At 35.8% G+C, this 16,765-nt stretch overlaps 1 protein-coding gene across 2 annotated transcripts in view; it reads right to left on the bottom strand.

The window, feature by feature from the left end:
• NUP153 (nucleoporin 153) overlaps positions 1 to 16,765 on the bottom strand; it is a 65,966-nt gene that overhangs the window by 33,475 nt on the left and 15,726 nt on the right. For both annotated transcript variants that reach the window (XM_068994310.1, XM_068994311.1), the window contains exons 3-11: positions 10,967 to 11,215; positions 10,670 to 10,809; positions 10,462 to 10,590; positions 7,928 to 8,044; positions 7,793 to 7,837; positions 7,635 to 7,691; positions 5,217 to 5,363; positions 2,386 to 2,438; positions 1,974 to 2,100 (exon numbers count right to left, since the gene is read on the bottom strand). In XM_068994310.1, the coding sequence (XP_068850411.1) occupies positions 1,974 to 2,100; positions 2,386 to 2,438; positions 5,217 to 5,363; positions 7,635 to 7,691; positions 7,793 to 7,837; positions 7,928 to 8,044; positions 10,462 to 10,590; positions 10,670 to 10,809; positions 10,967 to 11,215 (1,064 nt within the window). The remainder of the gene's footprint in view (positions 1 to 1,973; positions 2,101 to 2,385; positions 2,439 to 5,216; positions 5,364 to 7,634; positions 7,692 to 7,792; positions 7,838 to 7,927; positions 8,045 to 10,461; positions 10,591 to 10,669; positions 10,810 to 10,966; positions 11,216 to 16,765) is intronic.

The raw sequence follows: 16,765 nt of genomic DNA, 5'->3' as shown, positions 1-16,765 counted from the left end.
AAATGTCTCAAAGCAGCAAAGTTATATTAAACACATATCTATCTGCAAGACAGCTAAAACTGAGCTATATAGATAAGTCTAAGCAACAGCTGAAGATCCTAGAAACTGTATCTTTAAAAACAGAAACTAAAGGGAAATAAAACTCACAATCTATCACCTGGTAAACAATAAACCAAGCTAATGCTTTCCTCTTATCAGGATAAACTTTTAAGAAGGTGGGGCTACACATTTTACTAATAAATATAAAATCTTTTCTAAAGAATTAACTAATCCTTTATTAATGAGATACTCACTTTGTTATGTATACACAGGCAAGGCAAATAACTCATTTTCTAAATGTAATGAATCAAATCAATATAAAGAGTTTCAAGCAGAAAAGAAAAATTTGCTAAGTACAAAATTTTATATGCTACATGATCAACTTTATTTTTAAGATGTTGTAATGCAGTAATACATTCCCTCCCTTCCCCACACTCTAGTGCAGCAACAAGTAGAACCTAAAGGCAAAGAGTCTCAAGACCCGTAACTGAGCCAAGGTCCCCAGCATGATCTCAAATATCAGAACCCAACAGGCATATGGCAGAAAGCCCAAACTGCTAAAGTCAAGCTTCTGATAAGTCAGAGAGACACAAGCCCAGGACTCTTATACTGGAAAAGGGGAGATTAAAAAAAAAAAATCATGAAAAACACAGACCTCTCACTCTAAGCAAGGCTGCAAAACAAAATACCAATAGATACGAAGGACACACACACACAGAGCAATTTCAATCAAAACATTAATTTCAGTCAACACAAACTGTTACAGAAGACCTCCTACTTAAAAACCTAAAAACATACTCCTAATTCCTTATGGGTCAATGAGAAAGTCACAAATACAATTTCAATTAGAAAAAAAAGCACAAATCAAAGTACGATGTAAATAACTTCAAAGACTGAGCTAGGCTGAAACTGATTTACAGAAGACTGAAATGGACCCAGATGCAACTCCACGTAGTTAGAAAATATACAGTGCAACCTAGACAGAAAAGTTAATTTAACCAATCTCCAGTTAGTCCTTATCATTTTCAAACTTTCAAGTTCACTATACATAAAGAATTCTTCCCAGTAAAAGAACCCAAAGGGGAAAAAAAGTGGATCAAGAGAAAACGCAAAATGGGCCAAGAAACTCACAAAATGATGTCTCCTCACCCTAGTAAAGAAGGAAATGCCAATTAAAAGTCCAATGGCATACCACTTCACATTCATAACATTAATATTAAAAAGAAAAAAAATCAAGTACTGGTAAAAATAAAGGAAAACCAGATCCATCTACTGTTATGTGGAAGCATTAAACTGTAAAACTACCCTGAAGAGCAACAAGGAAAGATGTGTATCATCCCCTACAATCCAACAGTTCCATTCCTAGACAAGTAGCCTGGAGAAAGTACTGCATGTGTGCTGGGGGAGATGTGCATATATGCTCACACTGGCGTGTATAGCAATCAACCCAAATGCACCCTGCAGAATGGGCTGTGCTGAGTCTTCATACTGGATAAATATGTAACAGGGAAAATCTGCTATTTTTTGCAAAACTGATAAATTTCACAAATAATAAGGAAAAGGCCCATGAGACAAACACATCATGTTTCAGGAATGGGCAAAACCTAACTACATAATAGTATTTCAATGGTCAAATAATTTCAATTGCAGTAGTTTTATTTGAAAAATTATGGCTTTAGACTAGTGATACCCAAGAAATTTAAGGTATTAGATTAGGTCACAGTGAAGCTGGTTTAAAAAGCCTGATAGTTTAAAACACACACACGCTTTTAAGGAACTGTTTCAATGGCAGATAATTCCTGTGCTGGGTCTCTCCTAACCGCATCCTTCCAAGGGACCTCCAGGTGTCCCCTCATCACCGCATCAAAACTTTTAATAATGAACTTCAAGGTATTAAGATACTTCAAAATACATGTTCAAGAGTGTAACCTTACCTCCTTCTCTTGAGGTTTAGATGCCACAACACGTGTTCTCTCTCGCCTCATCTTGCCACCTCCACCACCTACTCCAGGAGATATACCATTGGCTGCAGACATACTGAAATTTGGATAAGAAAAGCCACTAGGCAAAGAAAAAGAAAATTAAAACAAATGATATATTACTCTGGTCCATAACTTGTTAATTAATACTAAAAAAAAATCGATCTGCCAACAATTAAGAAAATAAATTTTCTGCTGAATGTGATTTTAAAAGCTCACAGATTTCTATGTGTAGTTTTCTATGTGTGTAGATTTCTATGTGTAGTTTCTATTTCTTTAAACTTTTTAATCTTCGAGAAGGCAGATACATATCAAATATAGGCCTTACAAAAAATATAAAGAAGCTTCACTATAAAGATGACATTACCTTTCTTGTTGCTCTCTATTTTGTCCTGGTGTTGTATTTTTTTCATAATCAGTCTAAAAAAAAAAAGAACATATTTACATAGCTGCTTATTTAATTTTAACACCACCTTTTTATCTGTGAACTTTAATATTTGGAAGCAGGAATTTGACAGTTGTTTAGTTAATGAATTTTAAAATCTACAACTTATACCCTGTCACCTGAATGATGACCAAGAGTTACAGTGAGATTATATACGTAAACTGATAATAAGCACAACTGTCTTTTAAACAAAACTGTAGCATACAAATTTAATACACATTATCAACCACACAAATACTTTTACTTATGGCCTATTAAATGTGCAATCAAATTTACACGGACGGTCCTTTTGAAATGATTCTCTGCAACTTAAAGAGTTCTTCCATCTAAAGGAATCAGGGTTCCTTGGAGAAATGGCTGATTTCAGGGCTGGGGCTGAAAACTCACAAGATGAGCCTCGGTTGTTTTACAATATTAAAAAGCAACTAAGTGCTTGGAAAATGATGTGAAAATATTAAAAGGACATGAGCCAGTTTAAAGGCCAAATATGGGACAGTGAGCATCAAAATAAATAATGCTAGTAAAAGATTACAATCTTATCAAATTTAAGAATTTACACTAACTTAAACAAATAAATACAGAGAAATACATACATAGAGAAAACTTCCTAAAGTAGAAAACCAACTTCATAAAGGTAGAAGAAATAGTAGAATTAGAAAACCACCATTTGGCATCTACAAATAAATGATTCAGGCAAATATCATCAAAACTGCTAACAGTGGTGGGTAAAAAGGATATTTATATCTCAAAGTTATCTTATTAGTTATAAAAGGTACAATACTAGCAACTTCACAGTGAAGAAATCCCATTGACACCACCTAAACTGCTGATCACAACATCAGTGCGGGACAAACTGGCAGAAAGTGCCCTGTAATATGATATTGAGAAGAGTTCAGAATTTGTTCTGTGGTATTACTACCAAAGGTGCCTAACCAGAATCTAATCATGAGCCAACAAACATCCTTGTACTCCTTCAGAAATATCAATGTTATGAAATACCAAAAAACAAACCCCCCCAAAACCAAAAAACCCGTTCTAGACTAAAGGCGATAAAGAGATTTGACAAATTTAAGACATGATCTTCCATTTTTGTTCTTTTGGGACAACTGGCATCTTAAAATTTGCAACTAACAGTATTGTACTGATGATAAGTTTCTTTCTGGTCTGGGTAACTTCTTCAGGTATGTGAGGGAATTTCTTGTTTGTAGAAATACAGAAAAAGATAAAGCAAATGTATTAAAATGTGGACTTCTTAAGATTTTTCCTGCAAGTCCAAAATTATGTTCAAATTCTTTTTTAAAAGTCTGATAGAGCAAATATGACAAAATGTTAAAGACGGGTGAGTCAAGTTAAAGGAAATAGGTAGATACCGTACTATTCTCTCAATTTCAGTTTGAAATTTTTCAAGAAATTGAGTTGTCATGAAGATTCAATAAGCTTAAACCAACAAAGGCACAAATAGGAAGATGTTTTATATATGGAAAAAGAACACACTTTAGTTAAATGACACAGGAAAACACACAGACCCAGGATATGAGACAAAGTAGAGGACAAATGATCTGGCCTTTTCAAATACCAATGTGCCTAGCAATTCTACTCCAGGGTTTAAGACCCAAGAGAAACAAATATCGATGTCCACAAAAAAACTGGCACTTGTATCAAAGTTCACTGCAGTATTCATTACAGTGAAAAAGTGAAAAGAACCCAAATGTCCCTCAACTGATGGATAAACAAAATCGCTACATCTAAACAATGAAATATTATTCAGCAATAAAAAGGACTGATGGTCTGATATGAGGTGAACCTAAAAACATTATGCTAATGATGAAAATGTGAAATAAGCCAAACACTAAGAACTACTTATTTTAAGATTTCATATATATGAAATGTCCAGATAAGTAAATCTAAAGAGAAAGATAAACGGCTGCCTCAGGCTGGAGGTGGAGGGGTGGGAAGTGACGACTAATGGATATGAGATGTGGGGGAGAGGACGATGAGAATGTTCTACAACTGACTAGTGACAAAGATGAACTGTAAATGCACTAAATCCACTGAGCTATCAACTTTAAGGTGAACAGCAAGGTATGAGAATCATACCTCAATAAAGAAGTTATATTAAAATAAACACAGTGTGGTGAGGGTAAAGATTTGAGGTCTAGAAAGACAAAACCATAATTAACACACTTGTTTGGATACAGGCTCAAAAAAGCAGCTATAGGGAACTCCCTGACTACCCAGTGGTTAGGACTCGGTACTTTTACTGCCAGAGCCCCAGGGTTCAATCCCTGGTTGGGGAATTAAGATCACACAAGCTGAGCAGTGGCAAAAAAACAGCAGCTATAAACAACATATGAACTAGATTAGTAGATAATATTAGGAAGGAACTGACATTAACTTTCTTAAACATGGTAACATAGGAGATATTAGTGTATCATATAGTATACCAAAGTACTCTGGGTGAACAGTCATGATATCTGAAATTTTCAAACAGCTCAACAACACAGACAAAACACACAAATAAAGGTAGTGTGGCAGAATTATTTAATATAAACAATGCTTGCTAGTAAACACTAATTCAGGATATGACCAAGGTGTCAACCATTAAAAGCCATACCAATTCATAATCACTAATTCACAAACTTTATGCATTATCTAGTTGCTAGACTGCAATAGTAAATTATCTGTACTTTACAATGTGTTCTTATTCATTTTAATTAATGCTCAAAGACTAGTGAAAATAAACACATACTCACACTGTACTCTTTATCTATTCTTTGATTAGTCTTCCTTAATTCACCAGATGGAGTCAAAGATGGTTTAAAATAAACAGTTCGATTTGCTGCTATGGAAACTGGCTTTGGGATCATGAGTCTCTGAACAGGGGGGTACTGAGAGTCCACCTTACAGAGAGGCAGAAATCAAAGACAAACTTATTTTCATATACCAGCCATGCATGTCTAAAAATAATTTGACAACAGTTAATATAACCTAGAGACTATGAGTACCTAGTTCTAGAGAAATATACAGTGGGTGCAAACACACACTAAGAGGAAAAACTAAAGTAAACGAATGGGTATTAACATTTATATTATTAATTTATGTAAGTACTAATTTATTTAGACATATACCTATATATACATATACTTTCAAAATGGTTTCACTATTTTATTCTAAACTTAATGACTTTTCACACACATGTGACACACACAAGGAAACTTCTGCAGAGCATTTTGACTACCCTAAGATTTTACAGGATGAATTTCAAGTATTTGAACCACAACTGATTTTGCCACATTTTCCCCAAATTACTATCTATATTTTCTTCAGTTATAAATATTTAACTAGCTATGAAAACTTGAATTGCTTAAAATGTGTGCAAATCTCTCCAAGTAAACTTTCCTCCACTGTTATTTAAAAACCAAGTCTTTACAATTTAAGTCTAATTAGTAAAGCACAGTGAAGAATTCCAAATATTAAGATAAACTGGCTTTGTTATCAAAGAACACAAGTGTTATGTCAATGTCTTTTGGTACACTGAAACACAGCAAAACTCCAGTTGGTGTGAGATGACTATAAAGCCAAGAGCTTCTACTTTGTCCAAAGATTATAATACTATGAATACAGTCCTTTCATCCAGCAGCAGCTGTGAACAATGTTGGTTTCCAGGGCAAAGCCTCCATCTAGTCACTAGATCTTCCCTAAATCCTCATCACAAATGTGATCCTATAATTCAATGAGAAAGTCTATTCTGTAGACTGTTCTGATTGCAACTGTGAAACCTGAACAGCAATACTGTATCCTGGCCTTTATATTTCCTAGCATTCGCTACCAAAATTTTACTGAAACCACTGTTGTCGTTGTTCACTTGTTGTGTCAGACTCTTGCAACCCTATCAACTGATACTGTACTCAATCACTAATAAAATTTTTGTTGATGAGAACTTCTCTTAATGACACAATTTTAAAATTTTATTTCTTTTTAAACAATCTGATATAAATGAGTCACAAAAAAGCAGATAATGGCTTAACTTAATCCCATCACAGCAGCCAATAATGAATTCCCTCTTGCCTTATTACAAATGTCTGAAAGGGAAAGTCTCAGTTGTGTCCAACTCTTTGCAACCCGATGGACTATACAGTCTATGGAATTCTCCAGGGCAGAATACTGGAGTGGGTAGCCTTTCCCTTCTCCAGGGGATCTTCCCAACCCAGGGATCGAATCCAGATCTCCCACACTGCAGGAGGATTCCTTACCAGCTGAGCCATAAGGTAATACTAAAAATTGAGAAACAATGCTATCCCAAGAAAAAGCTCAATTAATCTTTTCTTTTCTGCATCAGAACTGCAGTAAAATAATTGTCATTTACCAATATCTTGAACACAGTTCCTACAATTAATTCAGAGATTTATGATAATTTTAATCAATTACTCCTGAGGGAACCTGGTGGTGTAATAAATGCTTTACAAGGAATGATGTGGGAATCTGCTTTCCCTTAAGGGCACTTAGCCATAAATATAACTGACAAAAATTATACCTCTTTAACCTTAACTATCAAGCATTTTTATTTCTCACAATAAAACCCCAAACAAATTTTAACCAAATAGAATGTGATAAAAAGGGTTATCAAGATATAACTGTATTATATTTTTCATTAGCTCTGCTGTCTTGGCTGACTGATAGAAGGAGATATGCAAACTGGAAATCCTATCACACATGACTGATCTGACATAATGTTTATCAGGAAAGTTTACAAAATAACTATGTTCAATGAGAACTTTAGTTCACTGAACTGCTAATTAAACATGTCAAGCTCTGTTTAAGCCTATCTTCATTTATCAAAAGCTAAGAGTTACTCATATAAAGACTGCCAGAAATATACAAAATAGTTAACTAATCAGAACCTACTGTACAATACAGGGAACCCAAGACTCTGTAACAACCTATATGGGAAAAGAACCTAAAAAAAGAGGGAATACAGGTATATGCATAACTGATTCACTTTGCTGTACACCTGAAACTAACACAATATTGTAAATCAACTATAAAAAGACTGCCAGGATACTGAAAATGGAAATGCCAAGACATAACCAATATATCCCATCTACACATATACAGCCTGTCCTAATAAGGCCCTCACAAGAAGCTGCAAAATCCAAGTTTAGAAGGCTTACCTTTTCCCTTTTGGCCTGAAGGTCTGTGGTGGTATCCATCCCACTCCTATCAAGAGGCTAAAGAAATAAAATACCATTAGAATGGATGGGAAACTGAAAAATATGATATCACCAACATGTGAAAATATACCTCTTTAAAGATTTAAAAGTCCACTTACAGAATTCAGAGGAGAAGAAAAAACAGATGGAATTCTTTTTGCATCCTGTTAATGTTGAAATAACGAAATTAAGATTTCTCACTATGCTTAATTTTTGCTATACTCCTGAATTTAATTGTGATTTTAAAAACTTACCGCTAGAGGACTTGACATCTTCTCTAAGGACTGCAATATCCTCCGAGCTGTTGCACTAGTGACACCATAGGACTGTGCGTTGGGTTGCTTAGCTTTCATTTGTCTTCTGACTGGTGCCTATAATGTAAACCTTGAGTTATTTGCTAGAACTTTATACTCTAAAGCACAAATTTCAGAGAGTGAAAATAACTATGAAACAGAATTTTATGTGCAAAGTGAAAAAGAATTAACTGTTAACAGCAACCTGTCTTTGGGTGGTATCATTAAGCTCATGTTCAACTTTTTTTCTTTATGCCTTAACTGAAAATTTCAATTCTCTGAATCCTCTGAGGAGCGAGGGAAGTTTGGAGAACTCAAGAGTACCTGATTTCAGGACTTACTATAAAGATACAGCAATCAAGACAAAGCACAGTGTTGACAAAAGGATACACATACACACACACACACACACGTCAAAAGAATAGTAAGTCCAGAAATAGAGCCACATATACGATCAATTCATTTTCAAAAAAGGTGCAAAGACAATTCAATGGATAACGTACAATCTTATCAACAAACAGTACTAGAAAAAAATGGACATTCATTTCTTTAAAAGAATGAATCTTGATCCACATTTCATACTATACATAAAATTTTAACTCAAAATGAATCAAAGGTCTAAATTAAAATCTAAAACTATAAAGCTTTTAAAAGAAAACAGAAGAAAATCTCTGTGAGCTTGGGCTGGGTAAAAATTTCTAGACATAACACCAAAGGCATGAACCATAAAAGGAAAAACAACAAAAAAACAAAAACCTGATATGCTGAATGTCATCAAAAGTAAAAACTTCTCTTGACAAGGTATTGAGATAAGCCACAGAATGGGAGAAAATATCTGCAAAACATATATCTAATAAAGGACATACACCCTGAATAATGAATTCTCAAAACTCGTAAATAAGAAAAAAAATCTTATTTAAAAATGAGCAAAAGGGATAGACTAAATTGCCAAAGGGGATTAACAGGTCTACACTTCCATATATAAAATAAGGCACAAGAATGTAATGTACACATAGAGAATATATTCAACAATATTTTAACAACTTTGTATGGCAATGGATAGTAACTGGTCTTGTGGTTATTTCATAATGTATAAAGATATCAAGGCATTATGTTGCATACCTAAAACTAATATTTCATATTGTAACTCAATAAAATATTTAGATTTTTATTAATGGGCAATAACATTTGTACACGTACTTCACCCCAGATATACTGATGGTAAATAAGCACCATCATGGTCATTAGTGAAAGTGAAGGTGCTCAGTCGTGTCCAACTCTTTGCGACCCCGTGGACTGTAGCCTACCAGGCTCCTCTGTCCACTAGGCAAGAGTACTGGAGTGGGTTGCCATTAATGCAAAACCACAGTTAGATGGAATTATCACTACATGCCTATTAAAAAATTGATGACAAGTGCTGACCATATGGTAAGAATGCAAAGGGGTAGCACCCACTTTGGAAAACACTCCAGTGGTTTATTATAAAATTAATGCATATACCATGTGACTCAGCAGTCCAACTTCTAGGAATATACCCAAGAGAAATGAAAATTAATGTTCATAGAAGGCAATGGCACCCCATTCCAGTACTCTTGCCTGGAAAATCCCATGGACGGAGGAGCCTGGTGGGCTGCAGTCCATGGGGTCGCTAAGAGTCGGACACGACTGAGTGACTTCACTTTCACTTTTCACTTTCCTGCATTGGAGAAGGAAATGGCGACCCACTCCAGTATTCTTGCCTGGAGAATCCCAGGACGGGGGAGCCTAGTGGGCTGCCGTCTACAGGGTCGCACAGAGTCAGACACGACTGAAGCGACTTAGCACCAGCAGTTTATTCACAATAGACAAAAATTAGAAATAATCTAAGCATCCTTTTACTAGTGAGTAGATAAGCAAACTGTATTATAACTGCAATAAAAAGGAATTAACTACTGATATATGTAAATACAGACTGATCTGCATAATGCGTAAGTATATTATGCTAAACAGAATAAGCCACACTCAGAAAATACACAGTATATGATTAAATTTATGACATCCTGGGGAAAAAAAAACACAAAACTACAGGAAAAGAAAACAGATACTGGTTGCCAAGAGGTGGAAGTACAAAGAAGGGTTGACTACAGAGTTGCACAAGGTAATGTTTTGGTATGATGGAAATGTTTATTCGTATTTTGAGTGCAGAAGTAGTTATTCAACTGTATTTATTTAGTTAAAACACAAATACTGTGATAAGGGTAAATTCTACTATATGTTACATACACCTCAACTTTTTAAAAAAGGAATTAACTACCATACTTTCTAAAACACACACACAAAAATAATGGATAAAATGTTCACTTTGGTCCAAAATAATATTAATATAGTTCCTAAATGAAAAGAATGTAATCCAGTTTTATCATTTCGCCAAAGAAAAAATGGACCAAAACTTTGAGTTACAATAGTTAACTATTTTTAAAAGAAAAAAAGGTATAAACCCTTCTATTCAAACCGACCTGATATGGTGTGTTTCGTAGTTTAGACTGTCTTACAGCGGCTGCTGCCCCACCATATGTTGTTTTTCCAGGGTAAAAAGGAGAATCTCCAAGTTGACTTGTTTTAAAAATTGAAGAGTTCCCAAGTGACTGCACAGAAACATAACGATAAATTATAAGACAAACACTCAAAACTAATGTGGTTAAATCAAATCAAATTAGGACTCACAGGAGAAAGTGTTCCAAAGGCAGACAAGTTGAATGCTGGTTTTTTTGAGCTGGTGGCAGTGTGCTGTGAGAATGAATGAGAACGTTCAGCCTCTGGGGACCACAGAGGTGGCACTGAAGTGTTCTTTGAAACAGCTATATCTGAAATAAAAATATGCAATGCACAGTAATAACACTAATAACAATGCCTATGTTTTTATAAATAGAAAATGAAACTGACAGCCAAGTTAGAAAAAAATTATCCCATGAAATTTATTTTCAACTACCAAAATTATTTACTACCAAATGCCAAGAATACCTTTATCAGAAGCTCTTGAAGAAAACCCACTGGTGGTTGAGATGTTATCATCATCATGCTGAGAGGTAGAATCTTTAATTTCCTTTACGAGGGAAAATCCAGAACTGCCGATGGGGAATGCCGAAGATGTAGAGGGCTGACAGTGTAACGCAGGAGAGTCCAACATGGAGAAATTCAAATGGCTCCGATGAAGAGAAGGCCTTGTTAATACATCTGGATAATTTGAAGCGGTACTAGTTGTTGAGGGTTCTAAAGAGAACAGCAATAACATTATTAACACTCAGTTTAGAAAAAGCAATATACTATCAAAATAAAAGTGTTTGTTTCAAGAAAATATACTATATAATAAATATAACTTTCATTCAAAACACTGAAGCCTCCTGTGATAAGCACAATTTAAGATATTCTTTACCCAAACCAGGTTTTCGACTAACTGAAATTAACTTGCCTAACCTACTGCCAAAATACACTTTAGTGATCAAATATAAACAAATTTGGCAAAGTAGCAAAATACAAAATCAACATGCAAAAATCAGTTTTGTTCTATACACTAACAATGAAAAATAAGTTATTCCATTAACAGTAGCATCACAAAGAATAAAACACTTAGGAATTGACTAAGGAAGTGAAAGAACTTGCATGATGAAAACTACAAAACATGGCTGAAAGAAATTTAAGATGTAAATAAATGGAAAAACATCCCATATTCTTAGATTGAAAGACCTAAAATTGTTAAATGTCATTACTACCCAAAGTGATCTGCAGAGTCAACGCAATTCCTTTGAAAAAACCCAATGACCCTTTTTTGATGAAATAGAAAAATTCGTCCTAAAATTCCTATTGAATCTCAATGGACCCTTAATAACCAAAATAATCCTGAAAAAGAACAAGAATGGAGCTGTCCCACTTCCTAATATCAAAAAATTATTACAAAACAGCAATCAAAGGCATGGTGGTGGCATAAAGACAGACATGTAGACCAATAGGATAGAACAGAGAGCCAAGAAATAAACCCTTGCACACACGGTCAAATGATCCCTGACAGAGCGCCAACACCAGTCAATGGAAAGAACCGTCTCTTCAATAAATAATTTTGGGAAAACTGGATATCCACAGGCAAAAGAAGGAAACTGGACCCTTTCCTACACCATACACAAAAATAAAACTAAATGGATTAAAGATCTAAGCATAAGACTCCAAAATATAATGTTTACAGAAAAAAAACAGAAAAGTTTTAAGATGCCGATCTTGGCAATGATTTCTCAGATATGACAGGCAACAAGAGAAAAAAGACATGTGAGACTGTATCAAACTAAAAAACTTTTGTGTTTAAGTTTTTAAAACTAAGACATGATAATCAAGAGGGAAAAGGCAACTTAAGGAATAAAAGAAATAGAAATAAAAATAGAAAATATTTGCAAATCATATATATGATAAGGTGTTAATATCCAGAACATATAAAGGACTCCTACAATAATAAATCCAGAGAAGGCAATGGCACCCCACTCCAGTACTCTTGCCTGGAAAATCCTATGGACAGAGAAGCCTGGAAGGCTGCAGTCCATGGGGTCGCTGAGGGTAGGACACGACTGAGTGGCTTCACTTTCACTTTTCACTTTCATGCATTGGAGAAGGAAATGGCAACCCACTCCAGTGTTCTTGCCTAGAGAATCCCAGGGATGGCGGAGCCTGGTGGGCTGCTGTCTATGGGGTCGCACAGAGTCGGACACGACTGAAGTGACTTCGCAGGACAATAATAAATCAAATTATCTGAGTAAAAATTGGGCAAAGGACTTGAACAGACTCTTGTCCAAAGATGATACACAGTCAACAAGCATATGGAAAGATTCTCAACATTTCTAAACAGAAAGATGCATATCGAAACCAGTGAGATACCACTTCACACTCTTAAGGACAGCTACTATCAGAAGAAATTGAAAACAGAATTACCACATGACCCAACAACTCCACTTCTGGGTATATATCCAAAAGAACGGAAAGGAGAGTCTCAAAGAGATCTGTATAACCATGTTTATAACAGCATCATTCACAAGAGCCAAAGTTGGAAGAAACCTAAGTGTCCATCAACAGACGAATGAATAATGTGGTAAATACATACAATGAATATTATTGTTGTAAAAAGGAAATAAATTCCGAGACATAGAACGATGTGAATGAACTCTGAAGACATTCTGCTAAGTGAAGTGAGCCAGTCACTGAAGGAGAAATTTATGATTCTACTCATTTGAAGTATGCAGTCAGTCATAGCAAAAGTACAATGGTGTTTGCCAGGGGCTGAGGGGAAGAAAATGGGAATTAGTGTTTAATGTAATAATTTCTTACCAAGTTTGCTCAAGTTAAGGGAGAAACTGGCAGGAGCTTCGAAATCTACCAGAATTGGCACTTACACCTATTGGTATCTAAACATTATCATATTTCAATTATCTCCAGAGTCAGGATTCATATACACATAGGCTGAAATGTTTTTTATAGCATGAAGTATTCTAATTTTGTAGCAGATCCTAAAGGTGCTTTTTACTGACCCATTCTCTCACCCCCGCAGCAGTTTATCCCATAGGATATTTTCAAGATATTGGCAGACATCTACTCAATCTAGTATATAGAGAAGCCATAGAGAAAAAGCAATCTAGTATGATACACTTCTACTGGAAGGTATGCTACTAACAGCAATGCCAGTTTTTTAGGTTTACAAAGCTTCCTTACTCTCTAAACCAGGCCCAATAAAGGACACATTTGGGGATAGTAAGACTAAATTAGGTCATGTCATCTACAGATTCACATCAGCCATAAGTGCTCAGTTTCTGAGAGTACACCTACGATATCACAGTATTAATCAGCCAGCACAGTCTACAGTTTCAGTCCACTGCTGACCAGCGTGTTTGATGCACCACTGTGGGCGTCCCCCTCCGAGGTTTGAACTCTTACTGAATCAATAAAAATCTATCCTGTATATTATTTGAGGTTCTCCTCACTGATTAATGCCATTAACTAAGTAAAAGAAATCTAGACACCTAATGGCTCACCATCATTAAAACACGCAATACAAGGAGGTACATAAAAGCAGAAACCTGCAGACAACAGATATGAAAGAGGCTGCAGACTCTATAACTGCTCATACTGCACTGTGCTATTTGAAGGATGTACAATATTCTCCTGCTTCAGTTACTATTAATATTAGAGTTACACTGGTAATTAGTAAGCAACATGCAGGATTGTTACATCTAATTATTTTAAGCTTTCAATAATTTTACACTACTTTAAGAGCAAGTATGTCTAAGTTGTTTTGAGAACGCACTGTCAAATTTAAGAATAATGTTTCACAGAGTAAACAAATTGATGGCACTTTCTAATAAGATCTACATTCATCACACAGGAGAGTTATCAACTGATACTATAGTCACACATTATGTGGCTGTAAGTACTGAATACTTAGAGAAAGATAGAGGCAGACTGCCAAAAGAGAACTACCTAGAACTTACAGATTTTAAGACAGGAGCAGGAATCAGCTCTAAGACAAGACAGAGGGAAAATGCCACCACGTTTCTGAAGTTAGTATCAAAAGCTGCTCACAACTTGCTTCTAAATCAGAGAAGTTCGAATGAGAAGGTGGGTGAACAGATGTGGGAACGAGGAAAACAGTGTCACCCATAAGCTGGCTGTCCTTGAAACTGGCTAACAGGTCTGAGGGGTTTACTGTATTATCCTCCTCCTTCCTTTTGTAGTTTGAAAATTTCCACAATAATTTAAATTTAGAAATTATTCACAAAGGTGTGTGTACTATGTATAGATATAATAGAAAGCTACTGTGTAAACTTAATAATATAATGAATAAAATCCAAGTGGGAATGAACCTTGGCAGACCACTGCCATCATTTCAACAAAAGTACAAACACACAAACAAAAAGGAACCTCACAGCTGTACAATGAGACACTCCATTTATCTCACACCTAAACTGAATTCTTCAAGTTAGTTAATCCCCACAAGCATTAGGATGGGAAAAGCTTCAGTCACGATAGATATATGGTGGTGCACGCTCCAAGTCTCTAGTCGAAAGAGAGAAGCTGGGGTCCCATTCGATATCAAAAAAGAGAATGACACAGAAGCAGTCACTCTAGAGACCTACCAAGTAAAACCTCCAGATGGTTGCTGGTAATATATTAGAAAGAGATCTTGAAAAGTACAGATATTAAAACTCCCTAAGTTACTCTAATAAAAAAGACTAAGCCAAATTGAGTATCACTAAGAAAACTTATGGCAGAAAGTGAAGATGAACTCAAAAGCCTCTTGATGAAAGTGAAAGAGGAGAGGGAAAAAGTTGGCCTAAAGCTCAACATTCAGAAAATGAAGATCATGGCATCTGGTCCCATCACTTCATGGGAAATAGATGGGGAAACAGTGGAAACAGTGTCAGACTTTATTTCTGGGGGCTCCAAAACCATTGCAGATGATGACTGCAGCCATGAAATTAAAAGACACTTACTCCTTGGAAGAAAAGTTATGACCAACCTAGACAGCATATTCAAAAGCAGAGACATTACTTTACCGACTAAGGTCCGTCTAGTCAAGGCTATAGTTTCTCCAATGGTCATGTATGGATGTGAGAGTTGGATTGTGAAGAAGGCTGAGCGCCGAAGAATTGATGCTTTTGAACTGTGGTGTTGGAGAAGACTCTTGAGAGCCCCTTGGACTGCAAGGAGATCCAACCAGTCCATTCTGAAGGAGATCAGCCCTGGGATTTCTTTGGAAGGAATGATGCTAAAGCTGAAACTCCAGTACTTTGGCCACCTCATGCGAAGAGGTGACTCACTGGAAAAGACTCTGATGGTGGGAGGGATTGGGGGCAGAAGGAGAAGGGGATGACAGAGGATGAGATGGCTGGATGGCATCACGGACTCGATGGATGTGAGTCTGAGGGAACTCCAGGAGTTGGTGATGGACAGGGAGGCCTGGTGTGCTGCGATTCATGGGGTCTCAAAGAGTCGGACAGGACTGAGCAACTGAACTGAACTAAAAAAAACTTAGATTTGCCACTTCTCCAAAATAAGAGTCCCTCTTTCAGCCCATTTCACGCTCACTAGTTCTGACTAAAAGCAAATCAGGCAGGAAAATAAGTTACTAAGTATACCAAAATTAATAGGCACATATTCACATCAATTATTGAGGCAAGACAAGACTTAAGTTACCAAAAATACTGCTGTGTAACTGGAAATCAAAACATGCAGCGAAAGAAAAAAATATATAAATTGAAAAGAAATATATACTTGAGAGATAAAGTGGACCTCAAAATTTAAAACTCTTGTGCTTCAAAGGACACCAAGAAGCTAAAATGGGAGAAAAATGTTTGCAAATCACGTAGAGATAAGAGACTTATATCCAGAATATGTCAAAACCTCTTTCAATTCAATTATAAAAAGAAAAATAACCTGGTGAAAAATGGAAAAGGGGGATTTGAATACTCCATTTCTCCCAAGATATATAAATGGTCAGTAAGCACATGAAAAGATGCTCATTATTAGTGATCAGGAAGATGCAAATCAAAATCACAATGAGATACCACTTCACATCTACCAGAAGAGCTATATTTGAAAAAAAGGAAAGAAGTAAAAAAGATATTGCATTCTTCACACACTGCCAGGGTAAAGAAATTGCATTCTTCACACACCACCGGTGGGAAGGTAAGGTGGTATAGTCATTTTAGAAAAACAGTTTTTTCCTCAAAATGTTAAATTACCAGATGACCCAGCAATTCTACTCCCAGGTACCTGCCTAGGAGAAAA

This window comes from Capricornis sumatraensis, chromosome 22 (assembly GCF_032405125.1).
Source record: "Capricornis sumatraensis isolate serow.1 chromosome 22, serow.2, whole genome shotgun sequence".
NCBI lineage: Eukaryota > Metazoa > Chordata > Mammalia > Artiodactyla > Bovidae > Capricornis > Capricornis sumatraensis.
The sequence above is the reverse complement of the archived record's forward strand: the minus strand, read 5'-3'. Positions and strand labels throughout refer to the sequence as shown.